The sequence below is a fragment of the Solanum lycopersicum genome, chromosome 4, assembly GCF_036512215.1.
Source record: "Solanum lycopersicum chromosome 4, SLM_r2.1".
In the NCBI taxonomy this organism is placed as follows: domain Eukaryota; kingdom Viridiplantae; phylum Streptophyta; class Magnoliopsida; order Solanales; family Solanaceae; genus Solanum; species Solanum lycopersicum.
The window spans coordinates 43,717,457-43,739,219 of NC_090803.1; the positions used below are offsets into that span (position 1 = coordinate 43,717,457).

At 34.2% G+C, this 21,763-nt stretch overlaps 2 protein-coding genes and 1 long non-coding RNA gene across 3 annotated transcripts; 1 reads left to right on the forward strand and 2 right to left on the reverse strand.

Annotated features, from left to right (window-relative positions):
• Positions 1–3,146: 3,146 nt before the first annotated feature.
• On the reverse strand, positions 3,147–4,769 carry LOC138348116 (uncharacterized). The gene is made up of 2 exons (XM_069296727.1): positions 3,507–4,769; positions 3,147–3,386 (listed from the first exon to the last, which is right to left on the reverse strand). The coding sequence occupies exons 1-2, from the start codon at positions 4,767–4,769 to the stop codon at positions 3,147–3,149; spliced, it is 1,503 nt and encodes a 500-aa protein (XP_069152828.1).
• A 120-nt stretch (positions 4,770–4,889) lies between these two features.
• On the reverse strand, positions 4,890–5,381 carry LOC138348117 (uncharacterized). Its single transcript, XM_069296728.1, has one exon. The coding sequence runs from the start codon at positions 5,379–5,381 to the stop codon at positions 4,890–4,892; it is 492 nt and encodes a 163-aa protein (XP_069152829.1).
• Positions 5,382–10,706: 5,325 nt separating this feature from the next.
• Positions 10,707–14,882, forward strand: LOC109120132 (uncharacterized). The gene is made up of 2 exons (XR_003246521.2): positions 10,707–11,217; positions 11,634–14,882. It is a non-coding gene; the product is annotated as an uncharacterized lncRNA (long non-coding RNA).
• Positions 14,883–21,763: the final 6,881 nt, after the last annotated feature.

Below are 21,763 nucleotides of genomic sequence, written 5' to 3' on the forward strand. Positions count from 1 at the left end.
TAACTTCATTCCTTAATTGTTCTAGCCTCTTCTTTTGCTGAGCAGGTCCCTATTGAGAGTATACCTACAAAAGATACAAAGATTGATCTTGTTCAAATATTTAAGATTCACACAAAGGATACCTGCACTGCAATTCTAACCATCAAGGGAGTTCTACTGTTGGAAGCTAAAAGCATCACTTGGAGATCAACATTCCCAACTTTAATCTATTTTTCTCAAATTGATCCTTGCTCAGAGCCTTGGTGAAGATGTCTGCAATCTGTTCCTCCGTTGGACAGTATGTAAGCACAATATTACCTTTCTCAACATGATCTCTCAAAAAATGATGTTTAACATCAATGTGCTTTGTTCTCTTATGATGAACTGGGTTTTTTCCCATACTCACAGCACTAGTGTTGTCACACATTAGAGGAATTGCTTTGATGTGGATCCCAAAATCTTCCAAGTGTTGCCTGATCCACAACAATTGAGAACAACAAGCTGCAGCATCTACGTATTCAGCTTCAGCAGTTGAGAGAGCTACAGAATTCTGCTTCCTAGTGCCCCAAGAGACAAGTGATGATCCAAGAAAATGATTCATTCCAGAGGTTCTTTTCCTGTCAACTTGATAACCTGCAAAATCAGCATCTGCAAAGCCAACCAGATCAAAAGTATCACCTGCAGGATAAAAGAGAACCAGGTCCCCTGTTTTCTTCAGGTATTTGAGAATGCGTTTTGCAGCCTTCAGATGTGAATCACGAGGACATGTTTGAAACCTGGCACACATTCCAACACTGTAAACAATATCAGGCCTGCTAGCAGTCAGATATAGCAAGGAGCCAATGATTCCTCTGTACATTGTCTGATTCACAAGGGGATCAGATTCTTCTACTATCATCTTGGAATTTGTTCCCATAGGAGTGTCAATAGGTTTGGAATCAAACATATTGAATTTCTTCAACAGCTCTTTGATGTACTTCTCCTGGCATATTGAAGTTCCATTTGATGATTGCTTGATTTGCAGCCCCAGAAAGAATGTCAACTCACCCATCATACTCATTTCAAACTCCCTTCCCATTAATGATGAGAATTCTTCACAGAGATGTTCTGAAGTAGCTCCAAAAATTATGTCATTCACATAAACTTGAAGGATAAGCAATTTTTGTTCTCTTTTTAGTAAGAACAAAGTATTGTCTATCTTGCCTCTTTTGAAACCATTCTTCAGCAGAAACTTTGACAATCTTTCATACCAAGCTCTTGGAGCTTGTTTCAGACCATATAATGTCTTATTCAATCTGAACACATGATTTGGTAGCTCTGCATCTTCGAAACCAGGAGGTTGCTTGACATACACCTCCTCTTTGAGATCTCCATTCAGAAATGCACTCTTCACATCCATTTGATACAGCTTGATCCCCATAAAAGCAGCAAAAGCTATTAAGATTCTAATAGCTTCAATTCTGGCAACAGGTGCAAAAGTCTCATCATAGTCAATTCCTTCTTCTTGATTGTATCCTTGCACGCCTGGATTTATTTCTAGTAATAACTCCATTTTCATCAAGTTTGTTTCTGAATACCCACCTGGTTCCTATTATTGTTCTACCTTCAGGTCGAGGAACCAGGTACCATACCTTACTTCTTTCAAACTGATGAAGTTCTTCTTGCATAAAATTAATCCAGTCTGCATCACTTAATGCTTCTTTGACATTCTTAGGCTCAATGGATGATATGAATGCTGAGTATGCAACTAGATTTCTTGTTTTTGATCTAGTTTGAATCCCAGAATTCAAGGGAGAAATGAGATTATCAAGAGGGTGTGATGAACTATGCTTCCATCCTGACCTTGCAGCAGACTGATTTGGCAGATACTCATGATCTTCTTCATCAGGAGTGACATCATCTTCTGAGGAGTCTAATGTACTCTGGCAGGAGTTTTGAGTAGTACCAGGTACCCTATCATCCTGTTCAACCTCAGCATCCTCTTCAGGTGGACTGTGATTCTGATCATCACAATCATTATTCAGTTGTTGATCTGCATCAGTTTCAGCACCTTCAATCTTCTTGGATGTTAGCTTTCTGAGTACATCATCATCATCATTTGATCCATCATTCTTCAAGCTTCCATTTTCATCAAACACAACATGAATACTCTCTTCAATGCATTATGTTCGTTTGTTGAATATTCTGTAGGCTTTGCTGGATGAAGAATATCCAACAAATACTCCTTCATCACTTCTGGGATCAAATTTTCCCAGATCATCCTTCCCATTATTCAGCACAAAACATCTGCATCCAAAAGCTCTAAGATAGTTCAGCATTGGCTTCCTGTTGTTGAGCAGTTCATATGGAATCTTGTTCAACACATCTCTTATTAGACACCTGTTGGTAACATAACATGCTGTGTTAACAGCTTCAGCCCAGAAACTTTGAGGAAGATTTGATTCAATAATCATAGTTCTGGCAATGTTCACCAAGGTTCTGTTCTTTCTCTCCACCACTCCATTTTGTTGAGGAGTTCTTGGAGCAGAGAAGTTGTGAGTTATACCATTTTCCATACAGAATCTATCCAATGTTGAGTTTTCAAACTCTGTGCCATGATCAGATCTAATGCTGCAAACAACTTGATTCAATTTGGTTTGAATCATTTTAAAGAACACCACCAGCTCATCAGCTGTATCTGCCTTTGATCTCAAAAATCTCGTCCAGGTGTATCTTGAATAGTCATCAACAATCACCAAGATGTACTTCTTGCCATTTCTGCTTTGAATCTTCAAGGGTCCACAAAGGTCCATGTGAAGCAGCTCTAAGATTCTTGATGATGTTACCTGATTCTTGGGCTTGAATGATGATCTGATTTGCTTTCCTTTAACACAAGCTTCACATATTTTATTTTCAGCAAACTTCATTTTGGGCAACCCTCGGACCAGGTCCTTTGAAATCAACTTATTTAATAAAGATGAACTCACATGTCCCAGCCTACGATGCCAGAGATCAGCATTTTCATTTTGAGCACTGAGACATGTTAAGTCATCTCCATGAGAGATTTCCAAGTTTGCCACATACATATTTTTACTTCTGTGTGCAGTGAGAATTACCTTGTTTGTAGTTAAACTCACCATAGTGCATTTTTCAGAAGTAAATTTGACCTCATTTCCTTTGTCACAGATTTATGACACACTTAGCAAGCTGTACTTCAACACATCCACATGGTAAACATTGTCAATTGAATCTTCAAGAGATCTTCCTACTTTGCCAACTCCCAAAATGTACCCCTTCTTGCCATCACCAAATGAGACACCTCCACCTTGGAGGGTCTTGAGTGAGAGGAAGTTCTTTACATCACCAGTCATATGTTTAGAGCAGCCACTATCCTTATACCAACATTGACTGCTGCCCCTCTCACTCACCTGCACCAAAAATCACTTGTTAAGCTTGGGAACCCATTTCATCTTGAGTTCCCAGTAGGCAGACAAAGGAGTGATCAGATTGTACTTGGTCCAATATGGTAGACTTTGAATCTTTCTAACAAAGGACCTAGGAGCAAGAACAGATTTGTTCTTTGAAAATCTGTGAGTTGAGACAGGTTCTTTAGGACCAGGTTTCTCATTTGGTACATTCTGTCTTTCAGTATAATTAGAGTATCTTTCACATGAGTTTTTCCAGCTAACACACTCATTCTTCAAATGTCCATTCTTACCACAATGCAGACACAACAAATTGTCAGACACAAACACATACTTACTATGAGGATTATAAGGAGGACTTATGTTCAGACTTCCTAGTCCTTTCTTATTGAAATTACTCTGATTTGTCACATTTGACATCAGTTTTGAGGATTTGGTCCACTTAAGAGATTTTTCAAGTTCCTCCTTAAGTTTCACAATATCCTGTTCTAATTTTTTATTCTTTTCAAATGACAATCTGAGATTTGTCTCGGAGTTTTTCAATTTTTCTTGAATTTCTGCTTGCAAACTGTTTGGCTTTCCATTCAGCTTTTCAGCTTCTTCAGTAAACTGACACAACTGATGCTTAAGTTCAGAATTTTTAAACTTTAGAGACACCATTCTTGCCATTGTCTCTTCAAATTGAACTTTGTTTTCAGTTAAAATTTCAAGTTCAGCATTCATGGCATCTCTTTCAGATGTTAAATCTATCACAGAATCTAGCATGACTTTTGCCAAGGTTCTTAATTTCTTAAGAGAATATTTATCCAAGTCAATTTTCATGTCAAGAAGAGTTACCTGATTGTCCTCTTCTTCATTTTCTGTGTGTGCCATGAGAGCAAACATTTCATTGAAGACAATTTCCTCCTCATGCACAGCAATCATAGACACATCTTTTGGCTCATCAGGATCTTCTGAATCACTTGAAGAATCCCCCCATGCAGCAAGAGCTCTTTTGACAACCATATCAGCAGCAGCTTTACGATCTCTGTTTCCAAGTACCAGGTCCCTTTTGTTTTCTTTGTCACCCCTGTGTTTTTGATGTTCCTTGTTTTCAGTCTTGAGCAAAGGACACTCTCTAATGAAGTGTCCAGATTTTCCACACTTGTAGCAAGTATCTCCTTGAGCAGCATTTCGAGTCCCATTTGTTCCTCTTTTATACATTTTGTTCTTTCTCACAATCTTTTGAAATCTACTGATGAGATATGCCATATCATCATCATCACTTGAATCTTCATCTGATTTATACTTCAACATCAATGATTTGTCCTTCTTGATTTCCCTTTTTGACAAATCATAGTTTCGATTCATCTCATGTGTTTTAAGATTGCCAATCAAGGCATCCATAGTCAGCACCTTCAAGTCTTTAGCTTTAGTAATGGCATCAACTTTACTCTCCTAAGACTTTGGAAGAATTCGAAGCACTTTCCTGACTTGTTTGGTCATGCTTATAGGTTCACCCAAACTTCATAGCTCATTTATAATAGAAGAAAACTTGGTGAACATGTCATGTATAGTTTCTCCTTCCTTCATTTTGAAGTTCTCATATCGTGAGGTGAGCATATCAATCTTGGATTCTTTGACTTGTTCAGTTCCTTCATGTGCAGTCAACAAGCAATCCCAAATTTCTTTAGCAGACTCACAGGCTGACACTCTATTGTACTCATCAGGTCCTATCCCACAAACCAAAAGAGTTTTAGCTTTGAAACCCTTTTCAATCTTTTTCTTGTCAGCATCATCATATTTCTGCCTGGGCTTTGGAACAGTAATGGTCCTTTCTCCATCTTTTACTTCCATCATTGGAACAAAGGGTCCATCTAGTATAATATCCCATAACTCGCTATCTTCAGCCATGAGATAGTCGTGCATTCTAACTTTCCACCAACTGTAGAAGTGTCCATTGAAACGAGGAGGTCTGTGTGATGACTGACCTTCTTCGAGGTTAAGTGGAGCTGCCATTCTTAGAACAAAATCACTTCCTTGGTGTTAACCAAATAGGTAGTGTCCGCTCTGATACCACTTGATAGAATGTATGCCTTCACTTAACGAGTAATGGACCAGGTCCCTTACTTTACTTCAGAGAATTACCAGAAAGTTAAATGCAGTAAAATCAACACAATAATTTTACGTGGAAACCTTCTTGCTTAAGGGAGTAAAACCACGACCTGTCTCACAGGATTTTCAATCGTTTTCACTAATCTTCAAAAGCAAAAGAGAAACATGATTACACTAAACGTAAGAAAGAGTTATCAATCTTACCGTTAAACAATAGATCTCTATTACTCAACAAGCCAAAGTAGAAAAACAATCTACCCACTAAGCTATCCCACCTGGACAACCTAGACTTTGAACACAACACACCAATTCCTTTATAGATTTAGGAGTGGTTTACAATTTAAGAACAAGAGAATAAATTCCTAAACAACTAGACGAAAAGCTCCAGATGTTGCTGTTGTCCTAGGAATGATTCTGCCTTTGCTTTGTATTTGTCTTTGCAAGAGTTCTTGAAAAGTGTTTATCAAGTTGCAAAAACTGAAGAAAAGTGTTTAGGAAAGTGCCTTTTATATGGGCAAGTCACTTTCCTAAACTTCTTTGTCATTGGTTGGAAGGGTCACACTTTCTGACGCCATCGGGAAGTGTGCACCTACTTTCTGCACCATCTCCAGCTGGCAGTTGACTGGCTCATAATCATGAGAGTCTGGTACCTCTATTAGGTCCCTGAGTTTTGTTTCATCTGCAATACTTTGAACAATACACCTGCAATACTCAAGTAGAAAATCCGGTACCTTTATGAGGTCCCTAAGTTTGTCAAATCATCAAAACTACAAATAACAGATTCTCTAACCAATAAGCATCACTATGAGCCTAAGCGATGGTACAACGTCTTACCTCACATTGCAAGACAATCGTCCTATACCTTATCATCGGCATAGGACTTGAACTAAGTGAATCCACTAGTCTATGCTAAAACTCACTAAGGAATCATCTAAAAAGTATGACCCTTTATATGTCCATGTTGGCTATATGGTTTATAGGGGCTTGAGTTAATATGAACTCGCGTCCCCATATCAGTGCTCAACACTACTCACAAAATACTTAGCTCAATGTTTTAAAAATAACTTCTACTCTGGTTTGAGGTAGTTTATTCAAACTTAGCTTTTAAAAGCTCTCTTGAAAATCATAGTTTTGTCTTTAGTAAAAACTAGCCAAAGGCTCTGTTAGAAGTCTAGCTTCCTTTATTTCTCAAAATGTGAAAACATTTGTACTCTTAGTAAATATTTAGTCCCCTCATAACTTTTAACAAATGAACTTAATTTTTTACTCTTTGCTCAACTTGTAACTTAACTCTTATGGAAATACTAAGTTCCTTTATAACTTTTGAGAATTCTAACTCAACTCACTACTCTTTGCTCAACTTGTAGCTTGATCCTTAAAACAAAATTAAAATATTTGTTTAAGACTCTTGAAAATTTTTAAGAACTTAGTTTGATTTGTTTTTAACTTTTAGACTTGACTCTTAACTTATTTGACTTTACTCTTAACTTTCCTTGAATTGAATTATGAATTCAAGGTTCATGATATCATGTTTATGGATAATTTCATGATGTTTAGATGTACCTTAGAGTGTTGGAATCAACTAAGAAATGTGGTTATATCACTTAGGAACTAGTACGAAAAGATGGGGAAAGAATGGAGTATCCATGCGTCCTTGGCTCCCTGAGAGGCGTGGAACACCAGAGCCTGATGGAAAGAGGTTGTCCTGAGGGGATCTGGCTGGTGCGCCGCACTAGGGCTTGTTGGACAGAACCTACCCTGAAGGGCTCTGGCAGACGCAGCGCCCCAAGGCCTGTCAGACGGGAGTTTCAACTTTTCTTCTCTATTTTTCATCTCTAAACCTTCTAAACTTCCATGCATATTTCCCTAAACACTTAGGATTACAAATGACCTCAATACCCAATAGATTAAACTCGAGAAACAACCTGAAAACACGAATCAAATCAACTAAAGGCATGCAACAACTCAACCAACAAGATTTCAATAATGTTCTTCAAGAACTTCACTTTTCATCATCAATCTACTCACATACCTTATTATTGATCACCCCCGACGAATTCCACTTGAAAATCCTGGCGTTCTTGATGAATTCTTGATCTTTTCTCCCTTTTTTCCTTCTTCTCTTTTCTCTTCTCCAAGCCCTAAGTGTAAACAACATTTCTATTCTAAATTTCCAATTTATTTTAACCCCAAATAAACCCTTAAAACGGATTAGAAAATAGATGAGCGGAAAGACAAGTTTGCCCTTACTAAAATCGAAATTGGACTTTCCTCTCTTCAACAATCCAACTTCCAAAATGCATATCTCCCTCATACGATATCGAAATCGTGCAAACGCAGCGTCGTTGGAAAGATATTTCCAAGGCCCCATATAAAGAACTAACTCTAGCTCATCCTGAGCTAGAAGTTATAGGCGTTTATCAAAACTGACTTCTTACACTTCGGCAAATTTTCAAGATTTTTTCTATTCTTTTCAAAAATGATAATTTTTGGTTTCTTAGCTTATTCTTGGCTATTACGAGTTACGAGATGTTACATCTTGATTATGTAAAATGAATTTTATCTTATAACAGACATAAAATAAGACGTTAAAACACCACTTATTTTGAAATTGAGAAAAAAAAGTAATTAATAACGTGACACTAATTAGTACTTCTATGATTATTTCAAATTAATTTGTCAATGCATAAAAAAAATCGATATATCTCTTGTTCGATTTACTTTTTTCAAAAAATCGATAAAATTGGAAGAACATTATCAATGTGTCTATTATTATGTAAAACAAATTTTATTTTAAAACAAAAAAAGAAGTAAAACACCACTTATTTTGAAATAGAGGAAATAGTAGTAATTAATAACATGACACTAATTAGTACTTCTCTGATTATTCCAAATTTGTTGTCAATTTATAAAATAAATATATGTGGCTCTTCCTTTTTATTTAAATAACGACTATTTTATAACACATATTTTAAAAATGATATACATGTGCAACATACGTGTTGTGAAACTAGTAATAATAATTAAAAAAAAGTATAGCACAATAGCTCTTCATTTTAAAATAAGTGGTGTTTTTAGCTTGTTTACAACTCTTAAGGAAATTAACTGTTCCTAAAAAGTGAGATGCATTTTTTAATTTACTTTTGATAAATACATGTAGCTCTTTTTTATTATTTAATTAATGATAAAGCTGAAAAAAAACATTATTAACATGTTCTTCATTGTGAATTTACTTTTATAACAAACACAGAATGTTAAAACACCACTTATTTTGAAATGAAAAAGTTAGTAACTAATAACGTGATAATAATTAGTATTCCTAAGATTATTCTAAATTAATTTTCAGTGTACAAAATAAATGCATATAGCTCTTTTTTTTAAAAAACAATCCAAAAAATGATAAAATTGGAAGAACATTATTATCGTGTATGTAAATTTATTTTAATACAAATAAAGAAGAAGTAAAACACCACTTATTTTAAAATGAAAGAAATAGTAGTAATTAATAACGTGATTCTAATAAGTACTGCTATGATTATTATAATTAAGTTGTTAATTTAAAAAATAAATATATGTAGCTCTTTTCTTTTAATTTATACAACGACTATTTCACAACATCGTATACTAAAAATACGATACCCACGTATAATGTTGTCCTTCATCTTAAAATAAATGATATTTTTAGCTTGAACACACCTCTTGAGGAAATTAAGTATTCCTAAAAAGTGAGAAGAATCTTTTTCTAATTTACTTTAGATAAATATATGTAGCTTTTTATTATTATTTATATAACGATAAAATTGGAAGAACATTTTTAGCATGTTCTTGATTATGTAAAACTAATTTTATTTTATAGCAAACAAAAGATAAAAAGTTAAAATATCATTTATTTTAAAATAAAGAAAAAATAAAAATTAATACTGTGACACTAATTAGTACTCTTACCATTATTCCACATTAGTTATCGACGTACAAAAATAAATGCATGAAGCTCTGTTTTACGATAATTCAAAAAATAGTAAAATTGAAAGAACATTAATGTGTTTTTTGTTATGTAAAACAAATTTTACTTTAAAATAAAAAGAGTAGAAGTAAAAAACCACTTATTTTGTAATGAAGCAAATAGTAGTAATTATTAGTGTGACTCTAATTCGTACTCATGTGATTATTTTAAATTAGTTGTCAATTTACAAATAAATATATATAGTTCTTTTATATTTATTTAAATATCAATAAAATTGGAAGAACATTATTAACATGTTCTTGATTATAGAATAAGACAATATTTTTTTAAGCAAAAAAAAAAAAGAAAAAAAGAAACACCATTTATTTTGAGGAAGAAAATATTAGTAATTACAAATAACGTGACACTAATGTGTAATAGTACGATTTTTACAAATTAATTGTCAATTTACAAAATTAAGGTAAAATTACTCTAATTTTCCCCATATTTCCCTTCAATTTTTTCAAAAATATAAATATTGCAAAATACCAAAAATGTTCTTTCATTATCAATTTTGATGTTTACAAATCAAGAACATAAAGATAAAAATATATTTAAGCCATAAAAAATAAATCAGTAAAAATACACATATTATTCATGTTTCTCGAGGGGCGTTAAAGAAAAAATAAATGAAAACAAATACTAATATATTACCCTTTTATTTCTTTTTTTTAATATTTAATATAAAAGTGAACAAGGGTTGGACTAAGACTGGTCAACGGAACGGGATGTACCGGTATTGTTCCGGTTCATCCCGTTTCGATTGCCTACGGGACGGGACGGGATAGTCTGAACCGGTACACGGAATGGGATGAAACCGTGATTTCGTATCGGTATACCGGTACCGGTTCATCCCGGTTTCGGTTCCGGTCCAGTCCAATTCCAATCCTCTTTAATTAATATATATTAATTTTTTTTATATTTTATATAATTTATATTTATATTTTCTATAAATTATATTTCATACTTTATATTTTATTTAATATTTACAAGACACAAATTATAAATATAACTTATAAAATAAATATTAATGAATATAAGTAATAACTTATAAAGTATAAACTTCCAAAGATTTAAATTTTGAAAACTTTATTAAACTTTACTTGCAAACTTAACAACAACAAAAAAAATTATAAAATATCTTTAAAATAAACTCAAGTAAAAAATTATAGTATAAATTTAAAAACTATTAATTTATACTTAGAAAAATAAAAATAAAAATTATATTTTGGTAATCCCAAAAAATATCGCTTATCCCGTCCCGTTCCATCCCGGTCCGTTCCGGTTCCATCCCAATATATAGTGAAACAAGACGGAACCGATTATTTATTCCGATAATTCCTGTCAGATTCATTCCGATACCGGTCAACAGGTTCCGTTCCAATCCGATACCAATTTGTTCCGGTCCAATGAACCGATTCCGGTCCGTTGACCAGTCTTACGGCTATCATTTGTTGTAGCGAAAAGCTTTGTGAATAGTACTTCAAAATTATAAGCAAACCACGTGTACTGAATTTGTGGTCATTTAAGGGGTACTTCTGATTTTATTTTTTGGATTTGATTTTAGGTCTTATTTTGTCTACTTATTATTCGAATGGTTTGTTTTTTTGGTTCAATTTGCTGATCTATTCGGTCTTTGTGTGTGTTGCATGCACTGAATTTAAATTTAATTTGGTGTTGTTTTGATCCATCAAATGTAGAAACTTCATATTCAAAAATATCTCCATTTCTCATAGGGTAAGTTGGTGTGCGGTTTCAATACAGATTACATTCTTTGACTATGTTTAATCTTCTCTGATTTGATTGTAAGAGGTTTTTTTTTTTTTTTAAATTTTTCCTTTAGTATATAACATTATACTTGCTCATGTTCGACTCTGTCCATGATCAAATTATGATAATTCTATTACAATCTTTTTTGCTTTTGTGGCTCTCAAATTTTGTCACCTTTTTTCTGTATATCTCTATCTTGGTGTTTGTCTTAGCTCTTTGTATTGGTGAGACTGTACTTTCATTGTTTATAGTAACCCCAAAAAATTGGGTTGCTTCTTGTTTTGCTGAAAGTTTGTATACATCTCAAGTATTTTGTGTCCACCAAAAAAGTAGAATAGAATGTATGACTTTTACTTTAACAAATTGAGCACTACTTGCAACAGGAATGTTCGACAAAGAAAATGACGAGTGTTGCATGCCTTGAAGGAAGTTGGCAGGATCTATCCTTTTTGCTGTTTTTGGGCTAGATTCTGAACTATCTTCATGACTTCTCCCTGTTTTTCTCACTTTTTCAAAGTATCAAATTTCCTGTTGATGGATATCTGATGGTAGTTTATGGCTTGAGAGCCTAAGACTTTTAATTGGTCTCTAATTTCACTAATGTAATCGCTAGGTAGTAATTTACAGAAATGCATATACACTTCAATCATCTTAAAAGTCTTAAACTATTACTTGAACAAGTTGGTAAAATTTGTTCTAAACACTGAAGCTAAAATTATAGGGATGATCGAAATCATATATTAGATGTCATAGATTCTAACTTAAAAGGTCACAATTGTTTCACTATTACATGGTATTCAATAGTGTTTGTCTAAGCTGAAAATACATCTATTTACATGTAACAATAGTTCACCTTTTCGGTCTCGCTGTCCGCGTTTCAATTTATTTATCCTATTTTGACTTGGCACAAAGTTCAACAAAATATAAAAGAATTTTGAATCTTGTCGTCTAATTAAAAGTTATGTCAATTGGACCAAAATGTACTCTAATCTTGTGGTTTTAAGTAAAAAATTGAAATTGAAGAGTTGCTTAACAAAGGAAAGAGACATTCTTTTTGGACTAAAAGGAAAGTAAGACAAATAAATTGTACCGGATGGAGCAGTTTTTTTTTTGTAAGTATATGTATTAATAATTGCTATGATATTTATTTGAAGGTAAAAGAGGCATAAAGCATAGGGGGAATTTTATAAACTTGCTCTAATTTAGAGATGAATCATAACTTTGGTTATTTTGATGAGTATCAATAGGCCTAAGGATTGAAAGAATGAATTTATAAAATGATGATGATGATAGTCGAGATAATTTTTTTTTGGATATCTGAGTGCTTTTTAAGGAAGAGGAAGAAATTATTGTGATAAAATTTGACATGCTATTTCTAATCTGTGGAAACGTGGTAACCCAAAAAGAGGAAAAAAATGTAACTCTTCAAAAGCTTGAATCTTTAAGCATATTCTTGGCAACTTTTCTAATTGACCCAATTAACTCCTGAAATGTTCCAATTGTTGAAAATATAAATGAGGGAAGAAAAGGTAAAAAGAAAAATTACTATCATCTAAGTCCGGAATTGTTGTGTAAGATCGGTGAAGTTTCCATGTTGTTTGTCCTCTGAGGAAGTTCTACCCTCAAGTTTCCGGGTTAGGTTCATGTTCCCTAGAACAGAAAGACATAATTGGATATAGTTGGTCATTTATGTGTTCTATGGTGATACAAATCTTACATTTAATATGTTTTTATTCACCTTGATTCAGTATTTTCACATTGATAGGTGATATGATATGCTCTGCTTTTAATTCTACAAATCATTCATCCATAATTGTATTTAAAGTCATTTAAATTTTCATGGAGTTGATGTGAAAAATGTAGTAGCATTAACATAGAGGAAAGAATATGTTGATGAAAACACCTCTGGAGTATGTAGTTTTCTTAAGCATCTCCCCGATACATTTGTGTTTTCTAAGACATTTATTATATTTTGTTTGAAGCCTTCTTTGGCAATGCCAACATAATTGCCTTAGATTTCTTCGATTATTTGATGTTTGTTTCTCCCCATCTCTTCTCAAATTGGATACCTTCTATCACATGTTTCTAACAAATGTATTGGCTACAAGTTTCATGGTTTAATAGAACATGATGAAATTTTTATCAAGCCATATCAAATCTTGAATCACAGTGATGGCAATGAGGCACCCGGTCAAAAGCGAGAGAAACCCCATCCCTCTCTTTCCTTTTTTCGCCCCCATGTCGCCACACGGGGGGAACATAGGGACGATGAAAGCGATGGAATTCTTGAAGTAAGTGTAGACCTTTGAAATTATTTTTTTCTAGCAATATCTCGAAATCTTTTCAGCTGCTCAACATTATAACTGGTGGTGTCACCTTAGGAACAGGAAAAAGAGTAGTTTGATTGCTACACCCTTTACTGGTAAGTTTGCTACTTTAGTTCTTCTCCTTACCTGTATATTATTATGTATAGACTGGACGACTAAATTGACTCCCTGCCTATTGGTTGGAAATTTTCAAAGTACGATATTTATTCCCTCTCCATATAATAAGATTCTTCATTCAACTATTTCATGGAACATAGTAGGTATCAACATAATATGAGACCTTTTATTTTTTAAAATCGTACGGAAAAGGATTTCAAATATTGATTCAGCTTTGAATTTATGATTGTATGCATGACTTAACTACTAAGAAGGAAAAGAGGATATGGAAATTTCTAGCTTTCCTATTGAGTCAGGCAGTCGACTTTAGCGTGCAACAAGTCGATTAAATTTTCTACTGCTTTCAAAAGAAGAAATATTATCCAAGATAATTTTTTTTGCTGCAAAGATAAGTATCTATCATGTACAATTGGTGTTGCCAATATTCTTATTATGATGATTTAATAGTTTTTACCTCTGTAGGAGTGATGACACATTTCTTGTACAAATTTACATACAACCTATACTATCGTTAAACTAATTCAACTCCTTTTAAGCTTACAATAAGAAGCTCTGCCGTGAGTATACTTTTGCTACAAATATGATTTTTATTTTGTTTGGTGTTTATTTTGTGCTCTTTGCATAGTTTATATGTTCTAGGACCAAATAGTAAAAGTTACACTTCTGAAGTTTATACGTTGTAGGTGACATTGTAAAATTTTCTAGATCTATGTCATGATAGAGTAAGAAATAATAGTACATGAATGATTATGAGATGATGGAAGCAAAAATTTAATAGTATGATGCATGATATGTGTAATGTTTTATGATTTTGTAATTTATTGCTTTGCTTTTACAGGAATTTCTCTGTTATGTTATTATCAAGTCATGACATATGATTCATTTATGACATTACAACAAATTGAATTTATCAACTAGGACAGAATGCAACTGACTCTTCTCGACATCTGCCACTTCACTAGATATTTTTAACAAAAAAAGACATCTGATGAGAAATTCAAGAATAATTGGCATCTCCATGTTTCCTTTTGAGAGTGATTGTGTCACCTCACTTTAGTTTCATGTTTCTTTGTTAGAGAAGATCCAATTAATTATTACCAGATTAAAATCTGATTTGTATGAGAAAAAAGGTGTATGCCTTTGTACTTCTGCTACAATTTCATTTATCAATTTCCGCTTTTTGTTCAAGAGATTGAACAATCAAGGTGTTTCTGTTGAATCTGATTGGATAAGCTTAGTTTTAATAGGTACTACTTGTGTAATTTTGTTTTGCATATGTGGAATGCCTATTATTGCCTACCAAGACATTCTAACTTAAATACTTACTCAATGTACTTTTACATTACTGTGGCAGTGCTGGCTTTATGTTTTTCCTTTCAACTTAATCATGTGTTAGAAAGTATCCATCACATAAAAATGTGAAATATTAAATATTAGCGTGGGCCATGCATCTCTAGTATGAAGCTAAGTGAGTAGTTTGGAAAAAACTGTCACGTAAGACAAAAGATGTATTAAAAAAAAGTTCATGGAGTAATAGAACCTTAGTTAAGGTGTCTCTAGGAGTTCGGTCATAGTCTAGAGAGGTACTTGTACATTTTTCCAAAATAATCTAATTGATACATAATACATTTGAATGAATTTCTTCTTATTGGCAAGGGCAAGAGAGGGGGCAGTGAGAGGAGAGTCAAGGGAGAGAGGGAGAGAAATTTGTTATAAAACCATACTTAAAACTATGAATTATAATTATTTGAATAACAGTGATTTATCGTAAATACATACTACATATTTGCTTATTTGTGTAATTTTTCCTACTTTGTATTCTTCAAACCAAATGACGTGAAAAAGAATACTTGCTCAATCTTTCTATCTCATGATTGAAGGAATAGGGTCTTAAGAAAAAGGAACCAAATTTTTTATTTAGAGCTTATTTGGGAAGCACGTAAGAAATTGTATTAGTTTAATTAATCATTTTTATTACTATCTTGAATATTTTAGTGGATTTATCTTGATAAATAATGTTTTATCACTCATGTAAAAAAGTTAAAATTGAGTTTGAAGTCGCAACTTGCCCCGACCCGCATTAGTTTTTGAAAAACACACTCCAAACTGCCGCGCAAAACCTTAAATCGCCCCACCCTACATAGCCTTAAAACCGTCCTGCATCTACCCCGCCGTATTGCCATTCCTATGTCGAAGTAGAAGAAAAATTTTCTATTTTGAGCAAAAGAATAGAATAGTAGAATGTTTTTATCAATTGTAGTTGGCAAAGGTAAGAAATTGATAATAAGACGGTGACATACGATTTGGTTGTGTAGTGAGTTGGCAAATCCTTTAAATGAATAACTCCTCTTGCAGAAATTAGCAAAACACACTAAAATAAGCAATACCAGTGTTTTTCCTGCTTTTTAATTTTTTTCATAATACAATAATATTATCATATGAGAGGACTCTACAAACAAGTTTTCATCACTACTGTCCAACTGCCAATTGGCTCTCTAATTTACATTATCTACAAAGTAAAATGAGAAAAAAGAAAAGGGTACCTAAAAGAATTCCCAAGAGAAAATTAAAGCAAAGTGGCATATTTTGCTGAGAACAACCATGTACTCGTCAAATTCCAATGTCTGCTAATTACCATCCACTGCAACAATCATAAGTCCCTTCTTGTTCTCGGAGTTGACGGACCTGTGTGATGCCTTTGGACTGGCTGAGTTCAAGAGTCGTACTTCTGGGAGGCAAGATAGTTAAGGGCTGTAACCACGTCTGCTATTAGAGGGCACATGTTGGGCTGCTCCTGGACACACATTGCAGCTACTGCAAGAGCTTGATACAAGCCTCTAACTGGATACTGACCTTGAAGCTCTAGATCAGCCATTTGTGAGAACTTTCTACGGTCTTTGAACAATGGTCGAGCCTGCAAATTTTGAAATGTAGCTCTAAGGTATAAATTTCTTACCCATAAGTAGCTTGACAAACCAAGAGCTATGAAACTCTTACTCATTGGGCAGCGAACTATATAACAGGATTTAGTTTGAAATGCAAACAATCTAGAAGTGAAGCAAGGAACTGGATAAAACTAAGCAGGTAGGTGCAGGTTGGTATACCGAATACAATAAACACACATGAGACTATCCGAGAAGCAACTAACTGGACAAGGCACTCGAAAGTACAACTATTTGAATAAAGATATGGACTAGGTTGATGACTTGATACTAAATGACACTGACAACATTGCAGCCGAAAGGTTCTAATTTGTGTAGAAGATTGGTTGTATTTCATAGAGTATCATATCTTTTGTACATTCTCTAGTTTTAGGTATGCTACTTGTATACTAGAATTGTTCCCAACATTTTATAAAAATATTTACCTTATCATGAGATAAAAAAGAAGATATATATAAATGTGATGTAATAACTTGAAGACCAACTAGAGATGTAGCAGAGAGCACCATTAAATGCCCAGAACCCAAAGGACAACAGAATATATTCAAGTCCTAATGAGCATTTGAGTGGTTGATTCAGAAAGAAGACAGGGAAAATAATTGAGAAACCTTGCACATAATAAAAACCGCAACAGATTGGTCGTGCAACATAATAAGCATGCACCAACTAGTTGAAGATTAAAGAAAAGACACATAAACTACACAGACTAAGTTGTTCCACCACTGTCAGAACAAGTGACATCATAAAGCCAACACATCTCCTTGCAATCTTCCATGTTGAATTTCTTGAGAATTTCCTTGGCATATTTCTTCTAGCAAATGAAAATTTCATCCTGTCCCTGGTTGATTTCCACACCAAGAAAATAAGACATTAGACCAAGATCAGTCATCTCAAAGGCTTGCATCATTTCTTGCTTGAAATCCTCGATATGCCCTTGTATTGCTTCCTGTAATTAGTGCATCATCCACATATATAGACACAACAAGAATATCAATGCCATGATGTTTAACATAAAGAGTAGATTCTAATACTCTTTTCAAAGCCTAAGCCAAGTAAATGGCGATCTATTCGACCATACCAGGCCCTTGGTGCCTGTTTAAGTCCATAAAGTGTCTTTCTTAACCTATAAACTTTGTCCTCATTTCCTTTCTTCACAAAGCCTCCAGGTTGCTCAACATAAATTTCTTCCTGTAGAAAGCCATTAAGGAATGCTGATTTGACATCCATCTGATACACTTTCCAACCCAACTATGCAACAAGAGCAAGAAGTAACATGATCGTGTCAAGCCTAGCTACTGGTGCAAATGTATCAAAATAATCCACACCAAAAATTTGAGCATACGCCTTAACTACAAGTCTTGTTTTATGCTTATTCACTGAATCATCTACATTTAGCTTGGTTCTAAAGACCAATTTCAACCCAATTATCTTTCTGTCTTCAAGTTGATCAAGAAGCTCCCAAATCATGTTTTTCTCAATCATAAACAACTCTTCTTTCATTGCAGCAACCCATTTTCATCATTTTTGGATTCATTGTACCCAGCAGGTTCACATACTGCTACATTGCATCTCTGGTATATATCTCTGAGTTGTCGAGTACCTTTGACTGGTAAATGATCCACCATTTCATCCTGCCGTGAGAGTGATATTTTCTTCTCAAAAAACTTGGTAGGAGACTTTTCTGCTTTGTCAGACGTGTTAAGGACAAATCTCTTCGAGTCTTTCCACACCAGTCTTCATTCTCTATAAAATTCACATCTCTACTAAAGATTATATTTTCAGTTTGTGGTTGAAAGATTTTATATGCCTTTGAAACTAAACTATATCCAATAAAAATGTCTGGGACAGATTTTTTATATTGTTTATCTCGTTTAACCTGAGGAATGTAGGAAAAACAGAGACAACCAAACACTTTAAGAAAATTTAGCGATGGTTTAAATCCATACCAAGCTTCAAATGGAGTTCGGTCTTTCACTGCCTTTATGGGAAGCCTATTTTGAAGAAAAACTGATGTATTTTCTGCCTCTGCCCAAAAAAAATTTGGCAAGTTCTCCTCGTGCAACATGCATCTAGTCATCTCCATAATGTATCTGTTTCTTCTCTCGCTTACTCCATTTTGTTGTGGAGTATAGGGAGTAGGAAGCTAATGATGAATCCCTGCTTCCTCACATAACATGTCGAACTGGTAAGAAGTGTATTCCTTTCCATTATCTGTTCTTACAGACTGAATTTTACAGTTGGCTTCATTTTCTACTTTTGCTTTGAACTTCTGAAAAACATTAGAAGCCTCTGACTGATGCTTGAGATAATAAATCCAGCACATGCGGGTTAGATCATCTACAAAAATGATATAGCAAAGACTACCTTTTAGTGAAGGAGTCCTTTGAGGTCCTGCTATATCAGTATGAATTCGTTGCAATTTGTTCGAGGCTCTCCAAGTTGTCTTTGGAAATGGTAGTCTGCTTTGTTTTCCATATTGACACGCAAGACAATTTGAAGAATGTACTTCTAAAATAGGCAAATCCTTAACTATTTTCATTTTTTGCATTTTAACCAACCCTTCATAGTGATAGTGTCCGAGTCTCTTGTGCCAAACTTCTGCAACACTTTCTTTTGTTGTAAAAACAACATGCTTTTCCTCAAATGGATCTAATGAGAAACTTTTGCCTCTCAATCTTACTTTAAAACATTTCTTGATATGAAGCATCCTTGATCAAGCAATGATTATCTTCAAAATTTAACTCGTAGCCTTTTTCCATCAATTGACCAACACTAAGCAAGTTTTGATCTATGGCAGGTACATAAAGCACATCAGAAATTGTTTTAGTACCTAAATTATTTGGAATACCAATGGTTCCTTTCCCTCTTACAGGAAGATGGTCGTCATTACCTATTCTGAATTTAGTAATGGTTGTGGGCTTCAATTCCTTGAAGAGAGACATGTCATTTGTCATATGATTAGTGCATCCACTATCAATCAGCCAACACTCACTAGATGATCTACTTGAAAAACATGTAGCAACAAAGAGTTGATCTTACTCCTCACCTTCAACAATTTTAGCCTCTACTTCTTGTTGCTGACCATTGTTCTTGCAAATGACAGCTTCATGCCCAAATTGATTGCATTTACTACATTTAGCATCAGGCCTTCTCCAACATTTATATGGTGGATGACCTTTCTTGTTACATAATGCTTACAAGGAGGATAACTTTTCTTTGAGAGTCAAGTTTTTCCTTTGGTAGTACTTGTTGAAATGCCTTCGCCATTCTTCTTGTTCTTCTTCTTTTTGTTTTTGCCTCCATCTTGAGGCTTGGCAAACAATGCTCCCTCTGTATTTCCTTCTTCTCTCATGACTCTTCGTTGTTCTTTTGCTTGCAAAGCATTCAATAACTCTGCGAAGGTGATCTTGGACAGATCCTTTGTGTTTTCCAAAGTAGTTATGGTTGCTTCAAATCTTTCCAGCACAGTTACCAAAATCTTTTTAACAATACGTTTATCATTAAACACGGAACCAAGCAATCTTACCCTGTTTGCTATGTTCAAGAGCCTTTCAAAGTAATCTTTGATGGTTTCAGTTTCTTTCATCTTCTGCATCTAGAAATCTCTTATAAAATTTAGCACTTGCATACCTATGATCCTTTCATCCCCTTCGTATTCTGCCTTGAGATAATCCCATATGGCTTTTGCTGACTTTAGAGACATAATTCGAATGAAGATTGAAGAAGATACTGCTGAAAATAAATTGCCTTTGATTTTTGGTTTTCCTGTCTTTATGGTTTTTGATCTGGGGCATAGTAGGATTGTTAGGCAATAGAGGAACTTCATAATCTTCTTCGACTGCCTCCCACATATCCATGGCATCTAGATATGTTTCCATCCTTACTGCCCAAATATGATAGTTACAACCATTAAAAACAGGTGGTGCCATTACGGAAAAACTTGATTCTCTACTTCCACGATTGATAAACTTGTCTTGTTGATTACAATCAAAACGCCCACGGATCCATCAAGAAATAAATGTTCTGATACCAATTGTTAGTTTTCATAGAAGGAAAAACATAACAATATGATCTTCTTTTGTTATTGAACAAGTAGGAACATTAGTGAAGAAAAAATTTATGAAAGCAAAACTAAAAAACTTCATTATAACACATATATTTATAGAGTTTACAAGTAAACCAACTCCTAAGGATAAGATTAAAAAACTAAGGATAAGATAGAATTTAACAGCTAAACAGTAAATAACTACCCTAGTAAATAACTACCCCACAATACAGATAACTTGGACTGATGCAGTCCTTATGCATATTTCTAACAAAAGTCCCATCAGATACCGATTTGTATCGAAAGGAAGCTATGCAATATTTTCTTTTATGGTGCAGCAAGATTTGATATTAATCCCTTGGACTATTTAGTACTTCACAAACTAACCAAAATTCCTTCAAATAAATTCCAGATGAACTCCAGTAGTCATATCATTATATCACCTAAGATAGAAGTTGCGGTATTGCTATTTTAATCTTAAGAACACATTTTTTTGTCAAGTACAGCAAGATCCAGAACATGGTAGAATTAATTAATTAGTTATCTTATACATACCATGTAGATGGTCTTCCAGTAATCCTAACGGCATGAACTCGTAAACGAGAAGTCTCTGATCTCCATCAGCACAATATCCAATCAAGTTGACAAGGTGTGGATGGTGAAGTAGGCTTAACATCAGGACCTCAACAAGAAATTCCCTATTTCCTTGCAATCCATTTCGGTCGAGTTGCTTGATGGCCACGACCTATATAAGAAATCATTTTCATGCCTCATAAGCAATCTAAAGAGTACGAGCAATATCCAATTGACAAAACAGAAGTAATCTACTGTTGAGCACAGTAACAGTAAATGACCCCGTGGCACCTGGAACACATTAGGTGGACGAGTCTTGTTTTTCTCTCGAGGCTGGTAGCTCTAGTATCTATCCCCGCTAACAGCACAGAAGTATAGATAAAAGTTAGTTATGAACGGAGGAAAAATTCAAAGGTGGCAAAACTATTAGTTTTTTTTAGGTGGCAAAACTAATATGTCAGACTCAAGTTGTGCGTCTACAACTTCTCCGATGGATAAAAGAATTCTCG